The 13,411-nt window shown below is 42.5% G+C and overlaps 1 protein-coding gene across 2 annotated transcripts in view; it reads right to left on the reverse strand.

Moving 5' to 3' along the window:
* PABPC4 (poly(A) binding protein cytoplasmic 4) overlaps positions 1 to 11,129 on the reverse strand; it is a 196,504-nt gene extending 185,375 nt beyond the window's left edge. The window contains exon 1 of one of the 2 annotated variants that reach the window (XM_069223417.1): positions 10,123 to 11,129. In XM_069223417.1, coding sequence (XP_069079518.1) covers positions 10,123 to 10,315 — 193 coding nt within the window. In that variant the 5' untranslated portion in view covers positions 10,316 to 11,129. The remainder of the gene's footprint in view (positions 1 to 10,122) is intronic. The other variant, XM_069223418.1, reaches the window with a different exon arrangement.
* Positions 11,130 to 13,411: the final 2,282 nt, after the last annotated feature.

Genomic DNA, 13,411 nt, shown 5'->3' on the forward strand with positions numbered 1-13,411 from the left:
ACAATACAAGACTCTTACTTGCACGTACATAAGGACAGAGTGGTTATGATGACAAACCACACTGTCTGCTGCAGGTCATTTGACATTTTCATGTGGACCAAGCTATACAGCTACCATCTGTTTTGCAGAACTCAAGGTCAAAGCAGAAAGGGTCCTTTAAAGCTGGATGCCAGAAGGGCAGTCATGTATTGCCTACAAGAAATAAGCCAAATCAGTAAGGGAAAACAACTTACCATCTCATTTGCATCAGCAAATAAGGGCTCAACGGTCACTAAGGGGACTTTTGAAAGATGGATAGTCCAAACAATCTAACGTGTTACAAAACAGCAGGAGTAGAGCCGGGACACAAACCGACATAGAAGAAAAGAGCAGCACTGACATTTGACAAAGGGGTGCAGGAATGTAAAAAATAAAGAAACTTGGAAGCCTCTAAAGATACCATATTAACATTACTGTCCTCGTTGAGAAATAGTAGTGTAACTGGCCATAATGGGGGTCCTAATATCAGTTTTTAAGACAGGCTTCAATACGCTGAGGTCTATAAATAATCAACAGAACTACAGAACAACAGCATTACTAGATAGCAAGGCTAAGGTATTTGCGAGACTACTTCTGACGACTGAAGACTGGGTCAATAGTTTAATATTTCTACCACCATATGAAAATGGCTTTAGGAAAGGCTCGGAAACACTGGATTATATAACAATTATAAATCTTCTGGGAGAAAAGATCACTGCCAAAAGAACATCAAAACTGAATTCTTTTTTATTTTGGTCCCAGACAGGCCACCCACAGGACAAGGCCCAGGTGGTCAAGGTATGCCTACCCTGCCTCCATAAGTAATTTACTTTTATTTTTCAGGACACTGGGACTAGGTCCCCGAGCTCTAAAGTGGTCAGAAACATCTTTGTTGATGTTGAAGCCAGCTAATCATCTTTTCATCTGCCAGTCCTGAGGGACTCCTTTGGTCAAATATCTTTAAGTTATGAACCTTAATTTCGCAAAAAGTACTGAAGGGATTTACATCAAAGCCCAAAAAGCATTCTTTCTGGGTAAAGATTTAGCTTTCTGCCAAATTGGTGTTATTTTGCTCAGAAGGTTTGGCTGTAGTATGTAAGTATGATTATAGGGAAGGTACTTGTGCCTAGGCATATGTTATTTATGGTTTTTGTAAGGGTATAAAGATATATTTATACATTGGAAAACACAAGGGAAACAATTGTCACTGCATATATGTTCAAACAGGAATATAATATGTATATGTGGGTATGTAGATTAGGTTGTCTACATATGTGTGTGTATACATACACACACAGGCTTGTGGTTAGGGTAATGCCTATACATATATGTGGAAATGTAAAATAAAAATAAAAAAATATGCATATTTATTCACAACATACTTCTGTATATCTGGTCATGTAAATAAAATTACATATATATGCATATGTGTATGTATATGGGATTATGCTATGTATAGAAATATGACTATATTGAAAATGTACATAAGTGTGTATGTTTGTTTGAATATACGTATTTGTATATTGTTTTATGTGTGTACATGTATGTAAAAATATATATTTCATTAAAAAACATATTTGTCTTTCCCTCAGCTCTCTGACTCATTACCAAACCTTTCAGACTACAACATCCTTCTAAAACAGTTTTCCAAACTCCCCTTTTTCTATCAAAATTAGTCAAGGGGTCCTGCCACCTTTGGGGGGTGTAGGGGAAGGACTCGGTGGGGGTGGGGGAGACCCCTATCAGTGCCAGGGAAGTAATTCCCTGGCACTGATAGTGCTTACCTCCATGGCTATCATGGCGGTTCCAAACCCCATGAAATCCATGGCGGTCAGCTGGGTCATAATACCGCCGGCGGTATTGTGACGACCGCCGGGCTGGAGACCCAGGTCTCCAGCCCAGCGGTCATCTCCGCCCTGGCGGGCGGAACGGAGAAGTGGCGGACCGCCATGGTCATAATTGCAAAAATTTTACCGCCAGCCTGTTGGCGGTCTTACTGCCGCTTCTCCGCCATCCGCCAGGGTCGTAATGACCCCCATTATCCTACAAGGAAAAGGACATGCGTATTACTAATTTACTACCATTTAACTCTAACCCTGGATTGGGGAGTAACATGCTGCTCACGGCTGCTTGTCAGGAGTAGTAAGCACTACATAAATAAGTTTCACAATTACAACTATACATCTGTTTACTTCATTATAGTGTAGCATTTGATAAAGTAAACAAAAACATTATAGAGAAAGTTATGTGCCTGAAATATACCAGAACAACTGTTTAGCTATCTACCTTTTACGCACAGGTGCCTGGTTTTGTATAAAGCTGGGAAACGGAATGACCATCTCCAAAACAAATACCAACTAATTGGGGGTTAAAGCAAAGTTGTATACACATGTCTTTGTGCTTTTTTAAAATTTATATACAGTGGACTTACTCTCCTTGTTAGAAGAGCAAAAAATCTTCCCTCAAATCTTGGAGCAACAGAGGTACCACTGTAAAAATATACAGATGATACCGCACTGCAGGACCATATTGCGATAGCTCTTCAAAGGCCCTTAAACTGTCTTCAGAAGTATAATGGAGAAAACAACTTAAAACTGAATCTATCAAGAACAAAGATCCTGAAATTTAGAACTACAAAACTGATGGTGAATGGGAGACCACAGGTTATCGACTAGCCACATATTTATATATTGCAAGATTGAAAATTCACCTCTAAAAGTCAGTTTTACCTGATTTGTAATCAACCCTGGTATTTATAGCCAACAATAGAAAATCTGCAGAAGACTGAATAGCCCTAGAGGCACTTACATATTAGATGTAGTAAGGGTAAAAGTTGTTCTGCCAGTCAATTATGGCTCCTCAAAGTATGGAACAAAACTCCATGAACATTTAGAAAAACATCTTCTTAGGTGTGATAAAGACAGTGTTCGGCTTATCAAATAATACACAAGTCAGTCAACTAAGATTGGAATTTAGACTTACTAACATTTCAATAATTGCAGACATCCAATTTGTTTTAGATGAAGAAATACTCCAGCTGGGTCATTCAAAAATACAATTTGGAATGAACTACGAGCATTTCTGAAAATTCATACCTATGACGGCACACCCAATTTAGATAGGATTTTAAAACAAATGAAAATACATGAGTTCTGGGCAAACAACAAACCTGAGAAGAGTCTATTCAAAACAAAAGAGAAACTGGCAGAGAGGATAACTTAATTCATGAAAAATAGTGATGATCTTGAAAAGGTATTGAGGGGCACCTTAATTACCATCTGTAAGGAATTGTGTTATTGGTTGAGGGGGTGAAAGCCCCACTCAGGCAACAACCACAATCCTTCTCAGGGTGAACGACAAAAGTCCCTAAATTTGCCTGTGTTTAACCCTCTGGTACCTTGGCAAAAAGTAGTCAGGCTTAACTTTGAGGCAATGTGTAAAGTATTTATGCATCACACAAACAGTAATACAGTGAGAACACAACACAAGAAAAACCTTAAATCAATTTAGAAAATAGAGTAACTTGTAATAAGTAAAATTATACCAGTGCAATAAAAATGCAATCAGTAGATCCGGAGATATGCAAATTCAAAGTTCTAGGTAGGCATAGTGCCTAAAAGCGCAAAGCTCTATTCTCGCTCATGTGGTCGTGCTAGACCGGGAAGAAGTCACAAGTTCAGGTTGATCACAATGGAGCACTGGCTGGCCAGGTCAACCGTGATGGAGCACAGGCTGGCAAGGTTAGTCTTGTTGAAACGTTTACGCTCTCACAGCCCGCCACAAAGAGTTCCATTCACAGTGGAGGAGGGAGAGCTTCGTGGATGGCCATCCATACAGCATGAAGAGTAGGTCGGCAGGCGCTGGCCGTCCATGCAGCATGAAGAGTAGGTCGGCAGGCGCTGGCTGTCATCGCTGCAGCACGAAGAGCTGGTTGACGTAGCAGATAGTCGTGGCTGGAGCTTCGTGTTAGCGGCCATCGCCGGCTGACACTGCTGTAGCACGAAGTGCAGATCTCTCTGAAAATCATTGCTGGGAGTCGCATGAAGAGTCCAGATCACTGGAGCTTCAATCGAGTGGTCATCAGAGGCGGCAGAGTCTCGACGCAAATGGGCCCATTCGCAGTTGCAAAGAGCACTAAATTTCACAATTTCACCTTTCGTCACAGAAGGAGCTCAAATGATGCCAGCCAATGGTCCAGGACCTGGATAGACACCTCTTGGTGACCAGGAGATCACTCCAGCAGAGGTCAGCAGGGCTCAAGCAGGCCCTGTTGCAGTTTCAGAGCAGCAGGTCAGTTGGGCAGTTGCTTGGAAGACTCTTGAGTTTGGTATGTCCCTGGAATTCAGACAGGAGGTCAACCAACTGATCCTTGGAGTCACCCATGTAGCATGGGATGAAGGGAGCAGGTCCAGTCTGGGAAGCAAGGCAGTCCTTCTTCTGTAATGTCCACAGGTCCAGGAGTGTACTGAAGAGTTGTTTTGAGGGTCCCATTTATATACATGGTGCAAGACTTAGCGCCCCCATTACGACTTCAGTGGTTTGAAAAGACCGTCTGCCAAAGTCCCACGGTCAGGAGACAGCCAGTGCGGTCTCCGTCCCGCAGCCCCTGTTAAGAGTTTCCTGCTGGATCAGTGGGCAGAAACAGAGTTTTCACCCACTGGCCCAGCCTGAGACAGACCACAACATTGACGTCAGCTCATGATTGAGCCAGTGGCAATGTTGCAGTGCGTCGTGTGTACCAGCACCCGTCGCACTTTTCACTGGCCGCAAAGCAGACAGTGAAAAGCACAATGGGGCTGGCCAAGGGGGCCCCCTGCACCCAGTCTCTGTCAGCCTCTACATGGCAGGGCAACCGCCATGTTAACGCCGGCGGAGAGGGGGGTTGTAATCCCCAGGACAGCGCTGCTTGCAGCGCTGCCCTGGTAGATTTGTACCATCAGCACCGCCAGGCCGTCAGGTGGACAAAAGTGGCGGTGGCGGTGGTCCGACTGTGGCAGTAACGCCATGGTCATAATGTGGCTACTGGACCACCACTTTGGCAGCAATCCCACCGCCCACGGCAGCCCTGGTGGTCTGTAGACCGCCAGGGTCATAATGAAGGCCTTTGTGTGTGGGAGAACACCCTGCCCTACCTTCATCTGGTTCCGGAAAGTTGTTCTCTTCTCCTGCCAAGGCTCCAAAAACTTTGGATTTACTTAGCAGAGAGGACCAGTCCCAAAACCATCATACTTATCATCTACTCCACAACCGTACCTCCCTATGAATATGAAACCGCTGAGATCAAAATATTTAAGACTGAGGTTTCTTTTGGTGCCGGTCAAAACTCTAGAACCCTGGAAAAATCAAGCTAGTTGCAAATGTTACAAAGAGTTTGAATACCGCCTTGAGTCTACAGCGCACGTAATTTTTATTTGTCCCTACTTACTAATTTTAAGAAGGTGGTTTTTACAATTGGGTTTTAATAGGCTGAAAGCTAGAATGATTAAGGGAATCTATTGCTGTTTGTTTGCAGGGATCTGATAGTCAGATGATGTGCAGATTGCTAAAATATCTGGAATTTGTAGCATTAGAATTACAGAAAGTGAAGTGAACTCTCCATGCCTTCTCACAAAATTTAAAACAAAACAACAGCCTGAGTGGATTCACTTAAAACACTGCCATATAGGGATTTGTTGATTAGCCGGACAGTACTAGTTACAAATACAATTTTGCACAAAAGAATAAATTGGCACATGAAAAGCATAAGTACATTTGCACAAAAGCAAGCGGAAATTAATTGAGTGTTAGCTGTTTAGCAGGCTCCATAAATGTTTACAGGTGTACCTTGCCCTGCTTGAGCTGACTGTACTGATTTTATTGTGTTAACGTTGAAGCACTGATGATTTTAATCATTTTTACCGACTGCCATAGATTTTTTATTACAATGGGTTTTATTAAGCGAACAATACATTTCTAAATTTTAGAAAAATGTGTTAAAAAACATTGGCCTTCATAGCCAATGTCTACGTAAGTGACTTTTGATAGGCAGTCAGATGCTTCTCCATACACACATTTAAAACACATTACTTTGCGGATATCCAAAAAACAAAGAGGCACGGGTTGCACAAAGAGTATTAAAGTACCTGTTTGCACACAAACTCATTTCAACCCAACCTCCGAAGAGGGGCAAATACTGCTACATAATCACATGTAGAGCATGTGAATCCAGAAAAGATTCACACTGAAGAAAACAAAACGTCAACTTGCTGTTAGGAGATGTCAGAAGGGGATGGACAAGACACCAAATGGTTGACCCTACCCAAAAAGAGGGGGGAAAAGAGGACAACAAGAGACAGTTCTAGACCCCACCACTAGATAGTGGTATGATGCACAGTGTATGAATCCAGAAAATCCTTCAAGTTGCAAAATTACTCCTACAGGTGAGTAACAATTCGGATATAACAATATTAAATATCAAGTCTTTACAGTTAAAAAGTTTCAGAGAAATAATTTTTGCTACATTTTTGTACAAAACAAACTGATAGGAATGGTGCCCAGTCCTGTTTCTTGTAGTAGCACTCACAATATTCAAGACTTCAACTCTATGACAAGACGTGGATCGAATGTGCATTATGCTGAAGAGTCATACACAATGGCATGAAAACTGAGAACACAAAGTATTCTTAAAAGGAACCCAACTATTCAGTTGTGCTAAAAAAACAAATTGAACGAAGAAATCAAGCACAGAGGGAGCTATGGGCACTTTAGATGCTAAACCAATGTTTAGTCTTTACTAATTTCAGCTTTGTTACAGTTCCTGGCATCCTTATAGCTTTGTTCCTATAAATGCAGAGTAAGTGCAAACAAAGCAAATAACGAAGAAATCTCACCTTCTAAAACTTACATTACCTATTGAGAAATTCACTTACTATCACAGGAGGAGGTCACCAGGTTCAGGAGCCATCTCAACCTTTATTTTCACTGTGTACGAGAGGGCCTTATCAACGCATGGGTACTCTCTCTAGAAGATTCACAATGATGCTTCAAGCACAATTCCCACCCTTTACCCTTTACTCGAACATAAAAACCTACTATCACCCAGGCCAAGGCTTCTATGAACATGAAAGCACGATATCTGTACAGCACTACAATATCTCCTTGAGTTATTCCTTAGTGCTTTGAGCAGAGGCTGCATATGCGCATAGAAAGTTCACACAAATGTGACACTGATGCACAGAGCAGACTTAAAAAGGTGAGATATAGTAAAACGGTGGTCATAGATATGGTTACATACCACATACAAAAATACTTGTTAAAGGAACAGGCAACAGAAAACCAATCGCACTAGTGTGTGGTCCAGTGTCCCTGCCCTTCCTTCTGGACCGTTATGTCGAATATGAAGACTTGACAATCCAGTACCAAACAAAAATCAGAAGTAAAACACTTAACTGGTAGCAGCAGTTCCTCAGAATCTATGCTTGAACGAGTACAAGGGTTTGTCTGGGGAGAATTAACTATAAAAACTTTAAGAATCCTTTACAACAATCCTTGAAAACACAAGGGTCTGTCTGGGGAGAACTAACTATAAAATCTTTAAGAATCCTTTACGAAAATCCTTGAAAGCACACAGGACTCAAGTTAGTTCTTTTCAGAATTCTTACAGTAAGTGGTCTTTATTTTCCTTTCTTCAAAGAGCTTCAAGCCAATACATGTTTCGTCCTGCACTGTCACCAAGACTTACTCAGGGTTTGAACAAAGTTTTCAGAATACTCAATGTTGGCCAAACGCTCTTTGAAGAAAGGAAATTAAAGACCACTCACTGGAAGAATTCTGAGAAGAACTAAATTATGAGTAAAGTATGCGTACTTTTGAGGATTTTGGTAACCAGTTTAAAGATCGTATCACGACCCAGTATTTTTGCTACTCTGTGGCTGCACTTGTTGCTGTAATTCCTTACTAGTCTGCTTCTGAGTCGCATTAGTCAGCAAATGCAGAATTGTGAACCTTACATCTCATAAATCTGGAGTTGTTTCAGGACTCTGTCTACATGTAATTGGCTGGTGCTTACTTAACTTACCAAACTGGGAATGCCTATTTATTCAGCCTTCCTGTGCAAACTAAGCATTGCCTGCTTCTTCCTGTTTTCACTTGTTTCCCGTGCCTCATCTGCACTGAAGGTTTTCACTTATCTCCTGTGTCAGCTGGACTGCTTTTGTCAGTAATTTTCTTTGCCTTGCTTCCATTACTCTATATTTTCTATTTAATGTGCCCATTAGTTTTTAATCTAACATGCTGTTGCGTATTAAATGTCCATGAGGTAATGGAATTCCCAATGTAGAATTCTAGTCTCAGGTCATGCTGATTCCTTAGGTGTCCTTTTGGCACTGATTTTGTGTTGAAGGGATTAAGAGATCATCTCAAAGGCTAACGCTTCTCAAAATATAAGTTGAATAGTGTAAAAAGTAGGTTCCAGTGAGTGTGAACCTAGTACCCAGATTTGTGATAAACCATGGGGGTCCCGCATTATCACTGTGAAAGTTATAGTCAATAAATGTTGTAGCAGTCCAATACGGAATCTAATTTGTGATGGTGTGCTGGACTCCTAAAACTTTTCTTGCACAATACTATTGCTCCTTGGTTTGTGTCACTGTAGTTATCGTATAAGCTCTTGCTAAGTAGTCTTTCATTGGTTTTGGAGCACAAATGGTTTGATGGCCACAATGCAGAATATTACATTCCCAGTCACTCTGTCAAGTATATTACCTGATTAGATTTTTACACCCTGAGAGAGTACAGACAAGACTTCCACATGCTGCATAAAAAAGAAGATCCAGTAAGCAGAAATCCATCAACTCGTAAAAAATTACATTAATCATCACAGCGTGTCAACATGCGTACTCAGGGCTCCATAGAAACACATCTGAGACGTCCTGTTTCAGAATAACACCACTGCGTCCACATGCATGCTCAGACCACGTAACAGAGAAGAGTAAACATGTGGTATGGAGGCTGCTAGGCAGCGCATCACAATGCCTGCTCGAATATCAGTACGCGTTACCAAGCAGTTGTGCATGTTCGCGCACAATGCTCTCCTTTGACCCCGACGTTGTCCAGTGTTTGCTAGGCAACATGTCACAGTGCGTGCTCAAATAGCAACATGTGTTGCCAAGCAGTCTGTGCACGTTCACGCACAACACTATCCTCTGATGCCATGACGTAATGGCAGAAAGCACAAGGCGATAAGAGTAATCCTCATGAGCACAAAGACGTCTCAAACACCGGAATGTCATAAGCACTACTCCCAGTGACAAAGGGTTTCGAGCACACAAGCAAGGCAACGTGCTAAAAAAACAGCAACTTAAAATGGAGAGGTCATGAAGGTATAATATTTGCCCCAAATTTTTCAATTTACACCAAATATAAAGCGCAGTGCAGGAATTGCGAGGAAAGCAACAGTACCCTCCTATATATGCAGCATCAGAGCAAATCAAATTCTGAAGTATGATGAAATCCAGTTGAAAAGCTTCACAGTGCGACGTGTTGATTTTTCTTTTTCCAAGTCAGCAAACGTAGATACACCTGGGCATCTTATCTTCGTCGCCAATGTGAAGTTGAGAGAAACCAGGAAGCTCCAGGAGGTGCAAGGTGTAAAAATGTAGGTTTCAGAGGAAAAAAAAGCTCCATCCGCTCAGTACAGTGTCCGCTCAGAGACTCCAAAACACATGCAAATGATAACATTCTACATTCTCTGGAGCAGAAAATTGCAAAGCAGGCAATTCTAAGCATAACATATTTACACAGCAACAATAGTAAGGAACCTATGCAAGCTTACAACAGTAAAATTAAAGATATCACCGTTTCTTTATTCATCCACCAGCCCTGAAGGTTTTAAAAGTATTTCACAGCACTGCTCCTCTCTGGAGTTCTATCCCTTACATTCCTCAAACATTTGTCCTGATCTTAGGCAGCTTTCTTGTCCCATAAGTATATCTATCACTCCACAAGTACAGTTCTGTCCTATGGCATTAGGTAATGACAGGACTATTCTGTTCTTCTGTTGTAAATCTGTTGGCCTTGTCTGTTGAATGCCCAGAGCTAAAGGTAAAGGTAGTCAGATGCACTCACCGTCAGAGGGTTGCTGAAAGTTGACGTAGGCGTATCCGAGAGATCTTCGGGTAATCATATCACGACAAACACGAATGGAGAGGACTGGCCCAGCAGGGCTGAACTTCTCGTAGAGCATTGCCTCTGTGACGTCAGGATGCAGGTCACCTACGTAAAGCGAAGCCATGGGGTAGCTGCTTGCGGTTGCATTCATACTTCCTCCAAATCAGGTAAAGCAAAATAAAATCTTGAAAAAAAGTCTGGTATAAAACGACCATATATGAGTAGATCACTCAGGGCCTGTGTACCTGACTGGTTGTGGGGGGGGGGGGGGGGTGAGTGTGAAAGCAAGTGCAGAGTTTCTGGTTTAGAATAAATAAATAAATATCTCCAGAACTGGTATGGTTAAACGTGATAAAATGTTCTGTAAAAGTAATGTTTTATAAAATAGAATCTACTTTAGCTTTAAATATACTTATATTATCTCTGTGACCACGGATCCTGGGAGCAGCAAGGCTTCTTTCTAGGTGCCTAAAGTCTTCGTAAAAACCAAAGGTTTGAGATCGTGCAAAGGCGGACACATACAGTCCCTTTCTAATAAAAAAAAAACGTGGATAAAGAAACAGCTCTTCAGGAAACAGTAACAAATTCCTTTGAAGAACACCACTTTTTTGGGTCGTCTGAACAAATCTACTGTGGAGGTTAATAAGCGCACAATCCGTTTCTACAAGGGGCAGAGCCTTCTGGGATAACTTGCTGCTCCGATGGACACCAAAAGTTCCCGTGGGGTTCACTCAGAGTAAGGCGAAAAGTCTGTTACGTCAGGGAAGGTGGCTTTCACTGCGCACGTGTTTTTTCAGTTTTTTTCTTCTTTATTTTCTATTTTTAATTTTCTTTTCCCTAAGTTTTTTGGCTTCCGGTTCCTTTTTTTTGTATTTTTTCAGTTTTTCGGGCCGGAGCTCGCACCCGTCACCCACACGCGTTGTATGACCAAGAGAGGAAAGACAGCTGTGGGCCGTGCAGCCCCATTTATAGCTGGCCGGCCCGGAGCGCGTGGGGCAAGGGCGCAGACAACGAGCGGCCGTTTCCAGAGAGGGACCACCACCGCCGGCGTAGAGCTAGGAGGTTGTAACCACGGAGGCGCCATATTTAGAAGGGTGTTCTCTCGCGCTCCTTGGTCTGAAAGCATTGATGCTACATATCAGTATCAAAAGTACAAACTATAAATTGTTCAAATGTATAGCTTATCTGATTCTTATAAAGTAATACAAAATATATTTGCTTTTCCAGCATTAATGTAAATAACTGATTCATGAGATGAAGATGTATTTAGTTCCTGAAAAACTATGCCTTCCTTTCTGCTTGCTTTCACGGCCACTTTATATAACATTTCAATTTTAAAGTGGTGGTCACATTTATCCAACAATTATGTTGTGTATCTGAGCAGTGTTCATCACTTGACCTGTCATGTTAATACTTCCCCATCACTCTCCGAGAACCGGAAGTAGAATACGACAGCGCAAAGACAAGGAGAGGAGGCGATCAGATGCAGAGTGTTCCGTTATCGTGGGCATTACGCCACTCTCAGTTTGGAGGACTTTTCGTATAGTCTGCAGCCTGATGATGCGCCGTGGGAACCTATTAATAGTGGGGAACTGAAGTAGATGTCGTTAGTCTATCTAAACACACAGGTCTACATACACCAAGCATTGGCAAAGCCAATAGCTCTCGCCTGTGCGCGAGAGCTATTGGCTTCCTCACTGTCTTTTAGCAATGTTGTACAACTGTGCAGCCCGAATTAAAGTAAACAAGCAACGGCAAAGCCAATAGCTCTTACCCATATATTAGCGATATTATTGGCTTTGTGTTTTGCCATGTACACCATTGTTGCTAGTGTTCAACATGGCCAAAAGTTGTGTAGAGTGTCAGAGTGGATTGGGGGAGTAGCATGTCATAGAGTTGAGTAGAGGGGAGTGACGTTCAGTGGTTCAGCGGCAGAGAGTGTTGTGGAGTGGGGTGAAATAGGGTGGAGTGGGTTGTAGTGGATTGAGGCAGTGGGGTGGATTGGAGTAGAGGGGGTGGATTGGTTTGGAGTGTGGTGGACTGCAGTGGGATGGGTTAGATTGGAGGGGGGGTGTTGGATTGGATTGGGGTGAATTTGAGCTGGGTAGATTGAAGTTGGTGGATTGCTTTGAGGTGGGGTGGATTGGCGTGGGGTGGATGGACTGAATTGGAGTAAGGTGGGGTGAACTAAACTAGCGTGGGTTGCATTGGAGTGGATTGGGGTGGGGTGGATTGGATTGGGTGGGGTGGATTGGAGTGGGGTAGGCTGAATTGAAGTGGGATACGCTGAGTGGAGTGGATTGGAGTGCAGTGGACTGAACTGGGAGGGGATGGATTGGAATGGGGTAGAGTAGGGTGGATTGGAGTAGAGTGGGGTAGAGGGGAAGGAAATGGGTTGGTAAGGATTGGGGTGAGCAGGAGTGGTGGATTGGGGTGGGTTGGATTGGAGTGCTATGGATTTCATTGAGGTGAGGTGGATTGGATTGGCGTGTGTGGGGCGAATTGGATTGGAGTGGGGTGGACTGGAGTGGGGTGGATCGGATTGGGTTGATTGTATTGTGGTGGACTGAAGTGTATTGAATTGAGTGGGAAGGATTGGATTGAGTGGAGTGGATTTGATTGAGTGGGGTGAATTAGGGTGGTATGGAGTGGATTGGATTGAGTGGTGGAATATTCTGAACAGGCAATATGAAATTAAAATAAGAGTTACCTGAAGGGAGCTCTTAAGGACACTACTCCCTCAATGAGCTCTGCAATTTCTAGTAAACTGGAAACTCATTTCTTACTCACAAACACAAACATGTGTAGGATGCAGAACGCTGAACTGTAGTCCTAATTATGTCTCAGACAACTTGCATGAAGCTCTAGTCGCTGACTGGAAACTTAATTGCGGTTACACTTGTTTCTGACTAAAAAACTTGAAACAGTTTAAAAACTTGAAACTCTGATCGCTGGAACATGTGCATTGAACAATTTCTTGAAGTATGGCCACTTGTATACTTGAAATTTCCTTTTCTGAGGAAGCACGAACAAGAGATGTACCTCAACACTAAAATAACAGTTGAACTACGCAGCGCGAACGTGGTGCATGCGCATTATCGGGAAGAACAGCTTTCCTGAACAGAGGCTAGACTGCAGATCCTCATTGGGGTTTGTCTCCGCCATCTTGATTTTGTTCAGCATCTTCTTTTGTAATGTTTGCTAAATTACTTTTCATTTCAGTTTCCAGGACGGACACAACTTCTTC

Source organism: Pleurodeles waltl, chromosome 3_1 (genome assembly GCF_031143425.1).
Source record: "Pleurodeles waltl isolate 20211129_DDA chromosome 3_1, aPleWal1.hap1.20221129, whole genome shotgun sequence".
In the NCBI taxonomy this organism is placed as follows: Eukaryota; Metazoa; Chordata; class Amphibia; order Caudata; family Salamandridae; genus Pleurodeles; species Pleurodeles waltl.